Below are 16940 nucleotides of genomic sequence, written 5' to 3'. Positions count from 1 at the left end.
TAGTAAGTGGCAGTTACTTATACTGTTTCCACTTGTCAGGAAAACAGAAAAGTTTATTTTGACTTGAACTTAACTCTGTACACTACTGCATATTTTAGAAAACTGTGACTGCCTTGTCTTGTGAACTAGGGCAGTCAGAGCATTTAGTACACAGGAGATGATATTTATACTACTTTTCTGCTAATCTGTTTTCAACACATATGTATCTTCAAACATGAATGGCTTACACTAAAGGATACAGTTGTGGGGGAAAAACCTTTTTAAAATAAAATAAAGGCTTCAGATAAGGGTTTTTTTTGCAATTGCATCATGTTTCACAGTTTGTTCTTTGCTAGATCTATGTCTAGAAATATACATGTTTTTCAAGAATGTCTACAGGTACAAGGGTAATTGCTACACACATCTCTTGACATTACTTCAGAATTTGTTGTTGAGTGTGAATTTCAGGAGCATCATGTTTTGCAGAAAAGAAAAAAAATCCTTGGAGGGAAAATTCATCAGTTCAGGAATCTGCTATACTGGCATTTGTAAGCAAAGCTTCAGTTAATAGCATGCAGTTGGGAGAGTTAGCAATCCCTTCTTTGCCCTCTTAGCTATCAGTATGAGCTGTGCTGAGTTTAGTTAACGAAGTATGTTCCACAGATACTCATTAGAAACATTCATTCAGGAAACAGTAGGATGTTAGCTAAAATAAGAATTTAAGGTACTTCTTGTTCTGATTAAGTTCATTTGTACCCCCTACACCTCTAGTGTATGATTTCTAGTAGGACTATATTCAAAATGAATACCAGAGTGTTCACTACTGCAGCGCGAATTCCTTTGCCAAATGCTTATCCCTTCACATTAAACATGCTATGGACAGAGTGGAAAAATGGTTAGCATTGCTCTTCAACACCACAAGAAACAGGCATCACCAGACACAACCCATTAGGTGTTTAAATCTCATGATTTTCAGTGTTAATGCCTATAACTAGTGTGTTACAGAGTACACATAATTAAATATTTTAGCTTGCTTGGCCTCCACAGTTTTCTCCCCGTTAGGGAAAAGGACAATGTTGTTTCAGCTCGGAAACAGGTTGCTATCACCACCCAGAGGCTGGCTCTATGCAATTGTTATGGGTCCCTTAACTAGATGGGCAGCAAAGTGTTGTTGATCCAAAGAAGGTAGCTTGAGAGGCAATTAGTAGGAAGGGTTACTCCTCGGGAATGAACATAATTTTATCTCTAACAATTTGATTTGGGGGAGTGGGCTTCACCAACTGGGCTGAGGCAACTGATACCTTTTATTAAGTCTGGCAGTTGCATGCCTCAGGTAGACAGTCATTGCATTGCATTCAGCCACATACTTGGATTGTGAACACCAGTCTAAGGCTGTATGTGATCATTTCTGAGCAGGCACACACTAAAAAATTAATTGTCATTCCATAACAATTTTCAGTTAGATTTGTTCTTTTAAGTCAAAATTAGCCTAGCCATCATAAAGTTAGAAAATAAAAAATACAGTTCTAGGACTATTTTTTAAATGCTGAGATCACCTATGTGTGACCTGACCAGGAATTTGGGTTCTTCAGGGATGTTTGTACAGTGCATTCAATACTACTGAGCATGCAGCAGTGACATCTGATTTCAGGGTCATCATGGTGTCACAGTGTTCACAGTCTCTGCAAGCTTCTCTTTATTTTTCTTTATTTATTTTAAAACTTTTACTGGCGCACTCTTTTGACAGCAAAAGCAGTGTTATTAAAAGTAATCATAAAATTATTACATTTGAGAACAAGTTTGGGTTTTACTGTTTTTTCTCTTTCTTTTTTTTCTTTTTTTAAGAAAAGTATTTTTTGTTTTCTTGCTTTGTTGGCATGCTGTAGCCTTTAGCTTGCAGTAGGGAACTTTTCATAATATGTCCACTTAGTCCTTCAGATATTTTAGGTTTTGAGGGTATTAACTTCTTTTTTAGAAGTAAGTATCTGATTCTTAACTTGAACATTTTTGGAAATTCCATTATGCTACTCAGGGCTGTATGTTATTGAGACACTGATGGGGAGGAGAGTGAGATGAACGGCAGTGCAGCACGGGACAGGTAGTTCATACAGCACTGAGCAATGCAAGGGGAAACCCTTTGTGAGCTAATTATATAGTTCTTGGAAACAGAAGCAGTAACTAGCCTTTATGCTGAGAGACTACTAGGGATTTTGAAGATGACCTAAAACTTGTGATAGGCCAAATCTGCCACACCTCAGGTATTTTGTGCGAGGATATAAACTGATTACATGTAATAAACCTGCTGTAGTGGGGAAACAGCCTAGTTCTTCTCATCCCCTTATTCCTTTACCTGTAATGTGTTACATTGTTATGTTTCTATTGCACTAATTCAACAGCAAACAGGAAACAGATGCCTAAGTTAATCATGAATATAAACCACATCAGAGAGTTCCTCTTGCTATACGACATTTTTATAATATGATTGCAGGAAGAATTTCCTGAGAGACCTGTAATTGATAGACCTATTAAAGCACTAAAATAATTTCATAAGGAACAAAATAACATTTGAAGATGGTGTATGTCTTAGCTGACTTGTGCTTTGTAAGATTCTGAAACATTACCACCGAAACTCAGGAAGGGTTTTTGAACATACGCCAAAATGAGCAAAATAAAAGATCCACTACAGGGGATAGAGGTCTTCCAGAAAACAGAATAAACTCTCCCTCTCCCTCTCCCTCTCCCTCTCCCTCTCCCCCCCCCCCTTCCCTTGGCACAAACAGTATGCCTCATTTTATCACTAGACAGTTTCTCAAAGCAAGAGTGTCTTTCAAAATAAATACTTGAGGCGTACTCTGGCTACGTGTCACGCACACCTGTAAGTCACAAATACTCTCAGGTGTCGTCGATCTGTCTTTTTTCGGCTTCTCTCCCGCCCTCGGTCGCAGTTAAGCGCTGTCGGGTCCGGACGTCCCGACATGGCGCCCGCCCGCCCCAGCCCGCCCGCGGCTCCTGCTGAGCCGGCACTGCCGCCCCGCTCCACCCGCATCCCAAGGGCAGCGCCGGGGCGCGGGCGGGGCAGAGCGGTGCGGTGCGGCCCGGCCCGCCGCGGGGGCAGTCCCGCCCTGCCCCGCCAGGCTCGGAGAGCCGCCGCCGCTCCGTCCTGTGCCGTCCGAGGGGACTTTGGAGCCTTAGCGAAGCCAGTACGGCCCCTCTTCCTTGAAGGCCTCGTGAAATGGGTTTCCCGGGCAGGCTGGCGGTGCTGCCCAAACTTGCGGCGGCGGGCCGGGCCAGCGGTGCCTGGCGGAGGCGGGACCGGCCCTGCGCGGGGGTCCCGCTCCCCGGCCGCGCCGCCGCTGCCCTCCGCCCGCCACCCGGCGGCCGCGCCGCCTCCTCAAGGGCCCTGGGCGACTACGAGGAAGTTTTCCGGTCTTCCCTGGCGGAGCCCGAGAAAGTCTGGGGAGCAGCCGCTGAACAGATCCAGTGGTACAAGCCCTGGGTCCGGACTCTAGAGAGAGGCAGCGCGGGGAGCGCCTCCTGGTGAGTACCCGGGTGTTCCTGGGGCGATGCGGGGCCCGGGGCCGGGGCGGCGAAGCTCGGCTGTAACGGGGAGGGAGGGAAGGCTGCCCGCCGAGGGTCTGCGGGTGTGCTGAGCTGGGGGTTCTGTGCTAACGGCAGAACTGCCCCAGCGCCTGTCTGGGATGGGCGGTGTGTCATCGCTGATGGGGGAGACGGCTGCAGAGTCTGAAGGAGTTTAATGATTACACTTGGTCAAGCTTAATGGTTAAAAGCCGCACGAATGGATATGTTGGGGTGAGGGGTGCGTGCACTGTGGCAGGCGTGACACGTGTGTGTGGGTCCGTGTGTGGCTGAATGATTTGGAGGAGTGTGCCTGATGCTCCCCTATCCAACCCTTTTTGGACCTGGACTAGGACCAGGCTTCTGTGAGCATGAGAAACCCAGCACCAGGTGGCAGGGGAGGCAGGTGTATGAAAATGCAGGCACTATGGCTTTTAGGGTTCTTTAATCTTAGATACTATCTAAGTCATAGGCCATAATTTAGATGTTGTGGTTAAGGTAATGTTTGTCAAAAGCATGGGTATTGCAATATATATCTCCATGCAGTGAATGGCCAACTGTCCTAAGCAGAATACAATATCCATCTTGTAAATTACTGGATATGATTTTCAATCCTTTCGCAAAAGTAATTTGCTGTTAAAATTTTGTGTTCACCACCATTGCTTCTTTTTCAGCATGCTTGCATCATGGTCTTTGATCTTTTCTCAAAAAAAGCTGATATTGGATATAAAAGGCAATGTAGGGTGAGGATCATCTTCAGTACACTGATGTTCTTTGCCCTTTTTATATTTTTCTGGTTTATTTTTAATTAAAAATACTAATAATTCTAAAATTATAATTAAAAATATTAATTTTCAAAGTTGTGCCAATTAAAAGATACAGATTCAGTAGAATGGAGCACCTCAAGTAGTGAAAATTGTTTATATGTCTTAAGCTGAATTTTAGGCAACACCGAGCCAGAATGGGCTGTGTAACAGTCAGAAGTCCTAAAATGAATAGATAGGGTTCACTGACTTTGGTTTCTAGGTCGTGGCACTATTCAGAAAGTGCAGGTCAGATTGCCTGCATAATTAGGGTCTAGAGAAGGGTCTAGAGAAGAAGTCGTGTGATGAGTGGCTGGAGTTGTTTAGTCTGGAGAAAAGGAGGCCTAGGGGAGACCTTAACCGCTCTCGAAAACTGCCTTAAAGGAGGTTGTAGCCAGGTGGGTCGAGGTCTTCTCCTAAGTAACAAGTGATAGGACAAGAGGGAGTAGCCTCAAGTTGTGCCAGGGGAGATTAAGATACTAGAATTAGAAATACTGAATATTAGGAATATTGGCTATTATGAAAAATTTCTTCACTGAAGAAGTTGTCCAGCATTGGAACAGGTTGCGACAGGAAGTGAAGGAATTGCCAAATCTGGAGGTATTTAAAAGATATGTAGACATGGCACTTAGGGACATGGTATAGGGGTAGACCTGGCAGTGTCTACCATTTGGTTGGACTCAATGATCTTAAAGGTCTTTTCCAACCTAAATGATTCTGTGAATCACTGATTAAAGACCAGTAAAGCTCACTGATTCTGGCATTCCTGAATAGAATAACAAAATCAATAGAATGGTTACTCTTGAAGAACTAAGGAATGAGAATATAATACATGCAAATGAGCATGGTTTTGCTATCAAATTCTGTCAAACGATTGTGGTTTCATTTGCTGACCCCAATAAGCTTGCTTGCTGAAAATAATACGCTTAGGTCTTTGTAAAGCATTGTGGCTTCTCAGATGGAAGTTACTTGGCCTTATGAGAGGGAAAAATGGATGTTTCATGGTCTGAAGTCAAACTTATCTTCCAAGGTCTTTTCTATTCTCACTTTTTAACTTGTATCTTTCTCCCTCTGTGGATGCAAATTGCCATAGACTGAAATTATCTCGCTAATGTGGTCAAATACCTGAAGGCAGGGTGCATGGAAGATGGAGCCAGACTCTTTTCAGTGGTGCCCAGTGACCAGACCAGAGGCAATGGGCACAGACTGAAGCGCACATTGTTCCCTCTAAACACCAGGAAACACTTTTTTTAGTGTGAGGGTGACTGAGCACTGGCACAGAGTTGATTGTGAGATCTTCCTCCTTGGAGATATTAAAATACCATTTGGACATGGTCCTTCCTGGTCTACTGCCTCCAGGTGGACCTTGTAGAAGCCTAGAAGATAAGGGGGCCAATGTGTATGTCTCAAACACCAATAGCCAGATAGCTGTGGAGCCATACAAGGGTTATTGGTAATAACGAACTGTGAGAAAGAACAGGATGTGGTTGGAGAAGGGGGCCATACAGAGGTAGAGCAGCACTTTTCTGGGACAGATGTCCTTGTTCTAATTCCTGGAGCTAAGCAAAACACAGTACAGGTCGAGAAGTGAGCATGGACTATGAAGGGGGGATCAAGGCCACCAAAGATCCCCAAAACCCTCTAACCCACTTTCAGAAAGGTTGAGAAGGACTGTGCACAATAACTAATTTTCAAATAAAGCAAGAAACTTATCTATAAAAATGTACCCCCACAAAGCCTGGGTGCACGTGCACCAGAGGACCCTTGACGACCCATCTGCTGGGTTGACACTGGAGCCAGGCCTCTTTTCTCTCTTCTTTGTCTCTCCCCTTCTTTAATTCATCTGTGTCTTTCTCTTTTACCTTTTGCCCTATCTCTTTATCCAAAATCCACTGTGATGTGCTTATACTAGGAGATGGGGGCAAACTTATACCAATTTCTATACAAAGTGTGTAATTTACTGATAAAACTCCATAAGCTTTTGCAGACCCTCTGACTTTTGTCATTCTTTTTGACCACAAGCATCTATGAATCTTAGATGCTGCCTTCCCCTAAGGGTGGAATGCCACATACCTGCCTCACTAGGTGCCCTCCAGAGGTCCTTTCCAACCTCAGCTAGTCTGTGATTCTGTAGCATTATACAAAGATGCAGGTCTGAAGACTCAACACTAGGTCGTAATTGTTTGCATGTCAGGTATCTGTTGCTCTATGGGTAATAAAATTTAGACAAGATCTTAATGTGCAACATGCAGTTTTATTTCTGTTTTCAAGTTCACCTGAAGTGCCAACAGGCTGTATGTGATACTAGTGTTGTACTTTAATGCCTCTGAAGTCTCAGATTGTTACCAGGATTCAGTGTGCTCAGCAGGACGACAGACAGGTAAGCTCTTTGAGTATAAGAGAGGGAGAACATAAAAGAGGGTCTTTTGGGGGACAGGCTGAAGTGAAAACAGAGAATGGAGCTCAGCTGAGAAAGAGGCCAGGATTCCAAGCTAAAACATACAGGGTAAAGATGAGTGCTGGTTCAGAGGTTTACCTTGGAAGCTGTTTATGGAGACATCAAAAATAATATTAAGAAGTCCATGTATGTGCTTCTTGAGTTAGAATTTGTCTCCTGTTGTGGAGACGTATGTGGTCAATTAGGAAATATAATTTTTTTCAATATCTTTGTTTTTGGTTGCCAAACCTGAGACTTAGAGAAACAGATGCTTTTCATATATTTTCCAATGTCATTTACTTCTGTTGAAGAAGTTGAAGGAGGCAGTTACTGTATTTAAAATGTAGCTATAAGGCAAGTCTTCCTCTCTAAATACTCTCTAAGTACTCTAAGCATGAAAGCAGTGTGTCCTTGTGTTTCTTCTTCAGTCTCTGCCATTGGAAATAGTAGTACTATGTCAATGGGATGCAAAATGATTTCCAAAAGGTACTGAGCAGTGTCACCATCCCTAAGTTGTCTTAGTTTGGAAGGCTGGCTGTTACATACTTCCAACTTCTTTTTTAGGTTTGTAGGTGGAGAGCTGAATATCTGTTACAATGCTGTAGATCGTCATGTTGAGAATGGACGAGGAGACCAAGTTGCCATTATTTATGACAGTCCTGTAACAAATACCAAAGAGAAAATAACATATAAGGAACTTTTTGAGCAGGTATGTTTCCAAATAACCTTGTTATGGAAAAGGGGCAGTAAATATTGCACAGCAGGTAGGTACCAGAGAGGTAAAAATGGTCTACCTCGCTGGTTTATTCCTTTTGCTGTGCTCAGTATTGATTTATAAGCTTTACTACCTGTACCAAATTATACTGCATCCAAGAAGTTTTGATCTTCCTCTATTTCCTCTTTTTCTTCTACAGTTTAATAGTTTTTTTCTCCTGATTGGTTAAATTTTCAACTTGTCTCTATTTGATTTACTTTTTTTTCCCCCAATAGTTCTTATTTGAAAGGTAAAGCAAAGGAGTAGTCAAGTTATTTGACAGTTGCTATGATGAACAAAAACATAATTTTGCAGAAATCAAATGTGTACCTTGGCTATTGCTGCACATAAGTGGGTGTAACCACAAATGAAATTTGACAGGGAGAAACTCTAAAAAAAGCTGTGTCACCTGCCCTGTTGTAGGCTGTCATGACGGTTCTGATGGTTGCTGGTGGCCCTTCTGCCTGGAATGTCTGTGGATTTCGACTTCCCTGTTGGCTGAGGTAGCTCACCCCTGCTGAGGTCATGAATACCTCGTTCTACATCAGCCCATTCAGATTTACCATGTGCCTGACCATGGGTTGTTGCCACCGTGGGTGTTGCAGTCTGCCCCATTCAAGGTTCTCCGCTCTCACAGCTGTCAGCTGGTGGTTTGCCCTCCTGCTGCTCCTCTGTTTTAGCTGACTTCTTCCTTCCAGTTACATGTAACAGTTGAACTTAACACTGAGTACAAAGAAATGTTCTAGTTAGGCTCATATTCATCCTTAATGTGTTTCAATGTGCAAGAAGCATTACGGTGAACGGAACACACTCAGTTTACTTCAGATATACATATAGTGTCTGAGTAATATGAACTTAGGGTTTAAAATGTGAAATGAGGTTCGTAATACAGTAATTCATGTTGTGAGGGTTTTATTCCACTGTTGTAAGAAAAAGGAAGTCATACAGCTACAAAAAAATGATAAACCTGTTACGCATTCTACCTTTTAAGGAAAATACAGAAAACATTTACCCTTTACCGGTTTTCTTTTGATTTATCAAGTCCAAAAAAATAACTTGGAAGGCACCATGCGGTAAGCTGGAGCTTGAACAACTAGCTACAGTGTTGTAAGAAATCAGAAGACTATAAAGGGACCCAGCTCCTTATCTAATTCTATTTATAGCTATATATAATAAATATAACTTTATAGATACAATTTTTGTATAAGTTGCCTTTAATAACTACAATATATACATAGTATATACCCAAATATATATGTATATATGAAATCAATGTATACATACATATACATATAAAATACATACTTGTTTTTAATGCAGTAATACAACATTTTAATATAAATTATCTTAAATGAACTCTGTCGAAATTTCCTCTGAAAAGAACTTGAAAAGTGGCCTTTGTTCTGCTTTTTAAGCTTGATATTGTATTAAGTCTCCTAAGTTTCTGTCTCTATATTCTCTATAAGTGTATTAAAAGTTTTAGGATATGGCAGATTTTTGCATAATGAGAAAATTTTACGTGTTGAGGTACACATCCTTTCATCCAGATTTCTGTTCACAGCAGCATTGCCAAACCAAATGGAAGAACTGGTTTAAGTTTTCTGGGGTTACATAGCAGTACTCACTCAGAAGTTCATTATAATCTTGCTGGTAGCTGAGTCCTATCTAAATACTGTATTTGAGTTCTCTACAGTTTGTTTTTCTTAATCAAAAGTGAATATGGGTGAAAGGCAATGTTTGAGATTAGTAGCTTGTCTATCGAAGCTTTCTGGTGCACTCTTGTGGAATAAATTTAATTATGTTTACCTGCTAACTGCTGGACACCTGATAACAAAGGTAACAAAGAGATCTGCTGAAAATGGGAGGGATGTAGGCTGGTATATTTTTTTTTGTTTGTTTTGTAGCTGCTAGGAGAGACTTTGAGAAAAGGCCTACCAAAACCACTGTACAGCGTGGGTATTGATGTTTGGCTCACAGCCCTCAGTCATTGCTTGTCACCATGTTCTCAGTCTGCTCAGTGTAACCTAAAAATACTGTATTTTATCATTCTGAAATAGACTTCATGCTGAAATAGATCAGTATGAGTGCAGATCAGATATATGACTAAAGCTGATGAACCTCCTGATGGGAAAGAAAACCTTTTACCTTTTTTCTTGAGTTCCTTCCCAATTTAAACCAGCCTGAAAGTGTGTATCTGTATTCATGCCATTGTTTGGACTGTTCACATCCAATGAATGTTTAGTCGTCTGTCTGGCCAGTAAGCTGATAGTGTAATGAGAATGTCTTTTCAGAAAGGCTACCTGCAAAATGTCTCTACAAGAGAGATCACTTGAAGTGGTGCAATTCTTTCTGGCTTTTGGTAATAAAAGTGGAGTTTATAGATGTTTTCAGCAGAAGTTATGTAGGATAACTGTGGGTCACAGAATGGGAAGATGCAGAGTTTTGTAGCAAGCTGGTTAATTTGTCCAGGATCAAACTTGTGGTAAGGATGAAAAAAAAATGACAGAGGTGTCTAGCTGGACTTAATAAGGCTCCTTAGAAATAGCTTGGGCTCTGTACTCAGCCTGTTATTTTCAAATTATCCATATCTTTTTTACTTGTTGCACTGATTTTTAGATATAAGAGCTACAGTGATGCTGCAACTTTCAAGTTAAGCACCACTAAACTTTAAATAATTGAGAGAAATGTTGAAAGTCTGTTTAATGCCCAGCCTGTGGGAAACGTTTTTTTCCTGACAGACCTGGAATAGAAGGATTGCAGGAAAGTTTTATAAAATTCTTATTGATGTAAATAATGGCAAGATCAATTTGTGTTGATACTGCTTTCACACTTGGAAAGTTTTGAGAATTACAGTTAGTTAAAGTGAAGTTGTACATAGTGCATGCAGTTGCATCTTCGGTGTGTTTATATGTTGTTACAGACGAAATCTTCCAAATGCAGAGGAGGAATTTGGCAAATTTAAGACAAAATGGTCTTCCAGAATGCACTGATTGGTCTTTTTTCTTTACTGATGCCTGTTACAGGCCTTTGAATGTGGATTACAGTGTTGAAGCCAGTAAAATGGAGATGTAGGTAAAAGTTGTGAATATGCCTTGGGAGATTCTCTAATTTCAGTAGTGAGATGGCAGAAAAAGATAAGGGAGACACAAATTCCCAACTGTATGAACAAGGGCAAGTGCCGGATTCTGCACCTGGGACGAGGCAATCCTCGTTGTTAGACTGTATAGACTAGGAAATGAGACACTGGAAAGCAGTGCCGTGGAAAGGGACCTGGGGGTCCTGGTCAATAGGAAGTTGAATATGAGTCAGCAGTGCCCTGGCAGCCAGGAGGGCCAACTGTGTCCTGGGGGGCATCAGGCAAAGCACTGCCAGCCAGTCGAGGGAGGGGATTGTCCCGCTCTGCTCTGCTCTGGTCTGCACTCACCTTGAATATTGTGTGCAGTTTTGGGCACTGCAATATTAAAAAGATGTTAACCTATTAGAGAGTGTCCAAAGGAGGACTCTGAAGATGATGAAGCCCCTTGAGGGGAAACTGTATGAGGAGCGGCTGAGGTCACGTGGTCTGTTCAGCTGGAGGAGTCTGAGGGGAGACCTCATTGCAGTCTACAACTTCCTTGTGAGGGGAAGAGAAGGGGCGGGGACCAATCTCTTCACTCTCATTACCAGTAATAGTTCCCAAGGAAATGAAGCTGAGTCAGGGGAGGCACTGGAGCAGGCTCCCCAGGCGAGTGGTCACAGCACCAAGCCTGACAGAGTTCAATAGGTGTTTGGACAACACTCTCAGGCACATGGTGTGATTCTTGGGGTGTCCTGTGCAGGGCTAGGAGTTGGACTTAATTATTGTGATGGCTCCCTTACAACTCAGAATATTCTGTGATTCTATGAAATTCTGTTAGAAATATTACTGAAGCTGTGTAGTATTAAGGAAATATAAAGATACTAGAAGGAAGAAAGGGGCAATGGCTTCTGTTCATTTGAAAATAAATTTTCTGATTGTGTTGGAAGATACTACTATTTTCAAGTTAATGCAGAGGTTATTAGGTAGGTGAAAAAAGCCTTCTGTTTACATCATTAGGTGTATTCTCTAAAATGCCTCACTTGCTAAAATGAAAACTCAAGAATTTGAGTTGTATTATTTGCAGCCATTGATGCTTGACAAATCATGTACACAAACCCAGTATGATTTCTCTCTGTGATTCTTTTCAATAACAATGCACAGTTAATGTGTTGCATTCAGTGCCATAATAAATAATTTCTAAGTGCAGTAACGTGACAAGGTTAGTAATACCAACCCTCTCCTGCCCAAGCCTCTGAGAGCATTGAATGTTACAGAAGCGTGGATGAGAAGGAAGGGCTTCAGGTTATCAGCAATGGGCTAAGATGTAATTTCTTCTGCAGGAAGGTTTTTTTCCTAAAATTACCCACCCTAAATGTATCTTCTTCCAAAATAACTATATTAGACTACGTGAGTTTGAATTTATGTGAATGTACATGTCTTTTGCTACTCATATCTCATATCTGCTATATGACTGAGGAATCACAATTTTTTGTAATCTTTCTTATTCTTTTTTTTTACTCCATCTTCTTTCTTTCCCTTCTGCCTTGAAAAATGGCTAATTCCTTCTTAGCTAGAAATAGAGATTTTCATTTCAGGGTAATTTTTCTCAGACTTGACTTAGAATCAAAACTAGAATATGGTAAAAAAACCCTACTGAGACTGACAACCCAAATTTTTATCTTCTTTGCTAGTAAAACAACAGTATCTTGATAAAACAGTGTATTAGACTCACTTAATGCTGGATATCCTTATCTTACTTAAATATCAAATGGCATTCTTCAGTGCATGGCTTAGAATGATTTAACTGAGATGTCACTGGGGTAGCTATTCAAAAATATCAATATTAGTATTTTTTAAAGGATGAGACTAATCCGGAATGTACTAAGAGTGGCATCATTCCACACAAAAGACTTCCAAATGACTCTGAAAATCTGAAGAAACAGCTGAAGTTAATCTCCCCTGACTGAAGACAGTTATACTGCAGCATGTCAACGTCTGCAATTCCTACAGTAACATAGCTCAGTGTAGCTCAGGCAAACAAGTGAAGCAAAGCTATGCTGAATTGACTGCTGAGGCTTCTGATGCTTTCACTATATGTAGTTTGTGAGTTTTACTTTGGACTGGGTCTAGTTTCATGCTTTGAATTGAATGTCCCATAGCTCACTTCAAAGCTATCCCATGAATCATTGGTTTCTTGACTTGTGTATTCCTTTAGGAATGCCATGCTCACCCTTCACCTGTCTCTCTGCTGCTTGATTTCTCTCTCCAGTCTGAGTGCATGTTGTCCAAATAATGCCTTTTAGGGGAACATGAATGCTGTAGGAGCTGTGCAGAACACTAGAGACTATCCTTCACAGGGACTAGAAGTTCCTTTTAAGGTTAACGATTGTCTGCATCCCATATCTTCTGTGGAATGAATGCCATGGCATCCCTTCTAATCAAACATTAAATCCACACAAAGCTGATAAGTATTATAGAATCCATATCTCATCCCAGTCCCTTCTTAGAGGACTAAGAAGTAGTCCCCTACAGCATACAGCTGTTCTCCCAAAAGAAAGCTTCCCAGAAAGGAAAATGGTTCTTCCCAATATCCACAACTTCCTCTTGATCCAAAGAACATCTTGATATCTGAAAGATGGAAGGAGAAATTACCGCAACTAACTGCAATCTGAGTGGCTGTCTGGCTGTAATAGAAAGAAGTAGAAATCATCCTGATTTAGGTTTTTTCTTGTTCCTTGTGGAGGACTGTACCTGCATCGCTACCACTAAAGGTTCTTTATATACTGCATTTGAGACTGTGGCTGGGCTTTTGTGCAGAAGCTGAGTAGGGCTATGTGATCAAGGCATGCCACATCCATGGATTATGTGGTTTCTGGGACTATGCCTGGTACACATGCAGAGCTAGGATGGGGCAGGTGGTCTCTGACAGAGCTTGTTCCTTCACGGCCCCTGGGAAATTGTTTCTCAAGGCATAGCAGCTCTCAAAGGCAATCCAGAGACTCATGCTGCCTTTACAAAGCTCTGCAACCAGTGCCCTAATTCCATCAGAAACCTCCTAAGCACAGTCCTTTGCTCAATACATGTACACTTACTCATGTGAGCATCCGGACCGTGGCCTATTGAGGAGCAGACAGAGGGGATGTTCCTGCATGTTATTTTATAACCTACCTATTTTATAACCTCCAGGGGTTGTAGGCATGTAGATGTGTGCGGCACCATTGCCATGCTTTTCCCTAAACTGTGTCCCAGGACTACTGATCCTGGGACCAAGGGTGTAGATGTCCAAGGGATTAGTGGAGTGCTCTCTCCTCCCCTGAAGATCTGTTCAAGATATCCATACTGGCAGCACACACACCACCTGAAACCATGGTTTCACCAACCTCCGAAATGTGGTTTTACCACCTCATCAAGAACACGGTATTCATCTAATTGAAATGAATGCAGAACCACTTGTCAGTCCTCTCCCACTCTGCAGCAGGCTTGATATTAGCAACAGGGTGGTACATATGCTGGAGAAGCTTTTACAGCAGTAGGAAAAGGAGCAAACAATAATTAAGAAGAGTAATAGAACAGTGAAGAGGCTGATCAAGGAGTGGGGGGGAGTAGGAAGGAGCACTGTCTTTAGTAGTCTCGGAAGAAGAATACGGTGGATAAGCTGAAGAGCATAAGGTGACTCTCTGCCTCTGGTTTAGAGAGTGCATATGTGACATGGCTCTTTTTAGCCCATGAGATGCAGTTCAGGATATTTCAGGAGCTCTCGTTTTTTGAATAATCCTTTTCTGTTTAGCTTGCATTGAAGGATTCCATACTTGTGAGACCTAGTCAGTGTTCAAGCCAGTAAGTTTGAAATTCCTCCTTTGAGCATTTTGAGTGGGATTTCTGGTTTAGTATCTTCTAGGAAGAATTCTTTTGGCATGGACCAAAACTGCTTGCAATAACTACTAGGGATTTACTTCAGAACTGCATTACTTGCAAACCTGAGCTGCTAATATAGCTGTAGTATTTGTTTGGTGGCTGTGTAAAAGTAAAACCATGCTCACTGGGGACTTGCATTTAATGGAAGTGTAATTTATGCCCCAATCTTCAGAGCTGAAAGCTTACTTGAGTTTCTTATTATATCACTTGGTCTCAAGTGATTTTATTACTGAAGTGTCAAATATATTAAAGTGATAGAGCAATCTTAAAATGGAAGAAAAGTGGAGAAATAGCGTGTTAGTTTTTGAGTGATAAAGTATACTACACTGTCTTAATGTAAACCATAAATGGCAAAGCAAAGAAAGTGGAAGATTTCATGGCTTTTAACAATTTAATGAAATGTCAATACTCATGGTTCCCCAATCCCCTTCTTTTTAGAAAGTGATTGCTTGAATGTTTCAGGGCTACCACATCAATCTGTAAGGCAATGTAAACCTGCTTTCAAATGTTCTCTCGTCTTCCAAGTAGTTGCAGATAGAGACACTGTTTTATTATATTGTCCAAATGTTTCCTGGCTGTCAGAAGGATGAGGGAAAGGGCACAAGGAAAATCATAAACACCCATATATTGTATTGGATTATTGTCTTCAGTGACATTAAACTCTCTAGGGTGGGGAGGTTAAGTGCAGACAAGTGCTTACTGGATTTGCACAGCTGACATGTGGTTCCTGTCTACAGCATGCTGCACATGTTCGGCTTTAAATACAATTTACCTCTGTTAGGTTTCACTAAAAATAACTGCAGTACATGCAGATCTCTTCACTGTCTCCCTCCTACTACCAAAACCAAAATCATATAGCTTGTATACAAGCACTGGGAGTCTTCTATTACAAAATTACTAATGGTGATGTTTAAATTATGCTTTTTCCTTTAGCAGGCAAACATTGCCTTTTTAATAATCATTAATAATTATTTATGAAATAAATATAGTAAACAATAATAATACTTGTCCATTGTGCTTAACATTTTATTGTCCACTACACACACTTAACACTGACTATAAAAATACTCATTTGATATTGTTTTCATTGCCTCTGGCCTTTTTGTCAATACTCTGAGTCTCACAAGCAGGCAGGATAATGATTAGTTTTCTCATTTCTTTGTGAGAAGGTGATGTTAGCTCTGTGTTACAATAAGTTTGCAGATTTTAATTTTTTCACTGTAGGAGGTATAGAAAACTAATTTACCTTTGGAAGTAGAGTTGTTAGCTTTACTTACAATTACTTTCACCAATTCTAGCTAGAAATGGTATGGTGATGACAGCCTTATAAACATACTCTCTCTGTGGTTGAAAATAACAGCAGGGATTTTTGCAGTGTTTATAGAAAATGGAACTTATGCAGTTATCTTCTGATGCAAAAGTCCATGCTTGAGGCTTCTGTGCTTCCATTTTTTCAATCCTCAGGCAGAAGTGTAGAAATATGCATAGTTTGATTGTGGATGTGCTGTGAATTAATGCAATGACAGAGCAGATGCATCTGGAGCTTCTGGATGTTACTGTCTCATGTTACTGAAAGTCTGAATATAGGTTGCCACAGAAGACAGGAGCAGAGAGCAATTATCCTCTTCAGTGTATGTATCATATAGAGTTCTAGGGCTGTGTGTAGCTACTCTTTAATAAATAGAGAAAACTCAAATTTTTAAATAATATAAATGACAGTAATTTCAAAGAAAATCTACCCTCCTGACTAGCTCATCCTTGAAAAAGAGGTTCCTTCCCTTCTGTGCTGCTTGCATGTGTATTATTTGCTTAGGCTGCCCCATTGCTTACATTATTTGCTGGGTCACTAAAAACATTCTTACTGCTTCAGAACCTTGAATGGTTTTTATTCCACAGGCAACATCCCACTGCTGCTCTCAGGAGTTTGTCTCCTCTTTCCTTTTTTTTTCTGATAGTACCTGAAGAAGAGAGTCTCTTACAAGACTAAATTTTACTTGAAACCTTATCTATGTGAATAAATGAGGACTAATGCCGTACGGGTAAGATTTGAGAAATTTATGAATGAGTAGATTTATGTTACATTGATCGTAAAAGAAATTAAAACCTTTAAACTTCTTATGTTTATTGTAGTATTTTCTAGTAATTGGCAAGGTCTTAAAGAATAGTTTTACTATGATAGGTAAGAAGAGTTCCCCTGTAAGGCAGAGCAACTCCTTTGTTCTGAACTTAGATTTGTCTTCACTTAGCCCAAGAACTTCCTAGAGAATGTCTTATAATTAATGTAAAACTAACACAAGCAAAACTCCTGTCCTTTTATTGACATGTAACAATGTTTATGGAGTATTCCAGCTCGCAACTTCCTGGGGATTTTCTCCTTCCATCCTGTTCTCAATAAGTTTATTAGTCTACTTGGTTTCT

The 16940-nt window shown here is 40.8% G+C and overlaps 1 protein-coding gene across 5 annotated transcripts in view; it reads left to right on the top strand.

The window, feature by feature from the left end:
- The first annotated feature begins 3084 nt into the window (after positions 1 to 3084).
- Positions 3085 to 16940, top strand: part of ACSS3 (acyl-CoA synthetase short chain family member 3) — a 75831-nt gene continuing 61975 nt past the window's right edge. The window contains exons 1-2 of one of the 5 annotated variants that reach the window (XM_064655569.1): positions 3085 to 3516; positions 7360 to 7504. In XM_064655569.1, the coding sequence (XP_064511639.1) occupies positions 3212 to 3516; positions 7360 to 7504 (450 nt within the window). In that variant the 5' untranslated portion in view covers positions 3085 to 3211. Of the gene's footprint in view, positions 3517 to 7359; positions 7505 to 16477; positions 16562 to 16940 lie in introns of those variants that run through there. The other 4 variants (XM_064655567.1, XM_064655566.1, XM_064655568.1 and 1 more) reach the window with 4 other exon arrangements.

The sequence above is a fragment of the Pseudopipra pipra genome, chromosome 5, assembly GCF_036250125.1.
Source record: "Pseudopipra pipra isolate bDixPip1 chromosome 5, bDixPip1.hap1, whole genome shotgun sequence".
Taxonomy (NCBI): Eukaryota; Metazoa; Chordata; class Aves; order Passeriformes; family Pipridae; genus Pseudopipra; species Pseudopipra pipra.
The sequence above is the reverse complement of the archived record's forward strand: the minus strand, read 5'-3'. Positions and strand labels throughout refer to the sequence as shown.